The sequence below is a fragment of the Stegastes partitus genome, unplaced genomic scaffold (genome assembly GCF_000690725.1).
Source record: "Stegastes partitus isolate 25-593 unplaced genomic scaffold, Stegastes_partitus-1.0.2 Scaffold386, whole genome shotgun sequence".
NCBI lineage: Eukaryota > Metazoa > Chordata > Actinopteri > Pomacentridae > Stegastes > Stegastes partitus.
The window spans coordinates 17,934-20,097 of record NW_007578117.1 but is presented as its reverse complement, the minus strand read 5'-3'; the positions used below and the strand labels follow the sequence as shown (position 1 = coordinate 20,097).

Here is a 2,164-nt window from a genome sequence, read left to right as displayed (position 1 = left end):
GTAAAAATAGAACTTCCGACATGTTCTCTGTAGAAGGATCTTTATGGTAAATCATCAGGTCATCATCAGTCTCCTGCAACAGATGCAGCTTTGGTTAAAATGCAGCTGAAGCCTGTGACATAATGCTGTAATTACGGTGTAATTAGCTCGCTGCTGTTCCTGCTGCTGTGATGCAATCTGACAGGTCGGTCCGATATGACGTCACGGCGGAGGGCGCCTGTGATTGGTCGCTCGGTATCAGGAAGCGATGAGCTGACTGTTGACTTGTGGAGTAAGGTGGCGTAACGCTGTTGTTTCCCCTGACGATGGCGAGGCTCTGATCCGACGGCAGCCCGCTGCTCTCCGACCCGGTGTCGTCCTCTGTACCGCTGTGGCTGAAAGGTAGTGTCGGAGGCGGACGACGCTCCGCTTTGCGTTGAGCACGGCTAGCTGCTAGCTTAGCTTGCTAACTAGCTCGGCATTAGCTTAGTTAGCTCACCGGGAGGATTGTGCCATTGGCTTATGTCTGTGTAGGTGTTGTTGGGGCGTTTAATACTCAGACTTGTTGAAAACTGCTGATTTACAGCCAGCTGTGGTGGTACCGACCCTGTTAGCCTCCGTCAGTGTAGCATAGTTATGAGGCTGTGTAAGCTAGCTGGAGCTACCTCCATCCAGCGGTGACCTCACATGACAGGAAAACTTGAGCCATCACCATCTGGTCAGCATCTGGATTAGGTGAAAGGTGCACGTCCCTCTGAATGTGACAGGTCTCCAAAACTTTAACATAAATGTACAGAGACTTAAACAGGCTGAGCTGTTGTAGAGGTTCGCGTCCAACTGGACATCTGAGGGAAACTTCAGGAGCAAATTCAGGGAAACTTAACTTACAGCGAAGTTTTTTGTTTGTTTGTTTTTTCACCCACATTTGAATGGTGTGAAATGATGTAAAACTGTAACTTTATCTTTAATGGTGTCTGACAGTCACTTTTAAATGCGTGGAACTGTTATTTTAATCATAAAAATGCAACAACAACAAAAGAATCTGAGGTTTTCCTGCTTTAGCTGCATGTAGACACATTAAACTGGTCTCAGATCTGTGTTACACACCTTTAACTTACAAGGTCAAAGCCACACATTCTCGCCTTTGTCCCACATTTGATCGATGTAAAGTCGTGTTAGATGTTTAAGGTGAACCCTTATTGGTGTCTGAAGCCCGTTTTCACAGTTGTCAAACGTTTGTGGAACATTTGTGAACGTGAAAATGGCAGATTACACGTCTGTGAGGATCCTCATCCAGGTCATGGTTGTTCTGGTAGATTAATGGTAGCAACTGGACCTGCTTGAGTTCCTTGAAGACGTTCCACCTCTCATCCAAGAGGCTTCATCAGCTCTGACTGACTAGTTGGGAGTTCCACATACTGATATCCTTAAGGAGACGTTAACACCTGAGTTTGGGTTTCAGTTGGAGGTTTGTTGCTCCTCCCGTCCCCCTGACAGGATGGGAAACGAACCCCATGAAGCCTCTTGGATGAGAGGTGGAACGTCTTCAAGGAACTCAAGCAGGTGCTCCGACTGAGCTACGAGGCAGATGACGCTGCTTTGTTCAACCGCAGACCACATTAAAAACCACTTTATCCAGACCGGTCACATCTCGACTAGATCCTGTCAGAGAGGCTCGAGTGTTAACACAAATCAGAGACTGTGGGGTGAAGTTTCCTGCACAGCCCTCTAATCAGGCCAACTGGAGGCTTCTGTAAAACAGACTGATGACTCGTTTGTATTTGAGTCTGGCTCCATGAACGATTGATTTGTCTTGTCAGTGAACCTGCTGTCTGAGATGGACGGTGGACAGGAGATGCGAGTGGAGGCCGCCCCGTACTGCTGCTCCACCTGCGACGGAGGGGAGGTGTCCGGCGGCCGCAGCCTGGCTCGACGCAACAGGAAGACCCGCAGCCTGAGCACCTCGTCGGCCGGCAACTCCTCCGAGTACAGGTACATGTGGGATCTGTAGAGGTGCCGACGGGCCTGTTAGGTCTAAAGCTAAAGGTCAGGGGAATGTGCTCGATCAGTTCATTGACCCAACTGTGTGATATCTGGGGGAAAAAAAGGTGATTACAATATTCAGTTTTTCTGTGTTATTTATTGCCACTGGATCTCTATCAAACAACTGGAACATCTGTAGAGT

General features: G+C 48.4%; 1 protein-coding gene across 1 annotated transcript in view; it reads left to right on the top strand.

Annotated features, from left to right (window-relative positions):
* The first annotated feature begins 249 nt into the window (after positions 1–249).
* nadka (NAD kinase a) overlaps positions 250–2,164 on the top strand; it is a 19,803-nt gene continuing 17,888 nt past the window's right edge. Inside the window, exons 1-2 of the mRNA XM_008285079.1 lie at positions 250–381; positions 1,800–1,971. Coding sequence (XP_008283301.1) covers positions 1,817–1,971 — 155 coding nt within the window. The 5' untranslated portion in view covers positions 250–381; positions 1,800–1,816. The remainder of the gene's footprint in view (positions 382–1,799; positions 1,972–2,164) is intronic.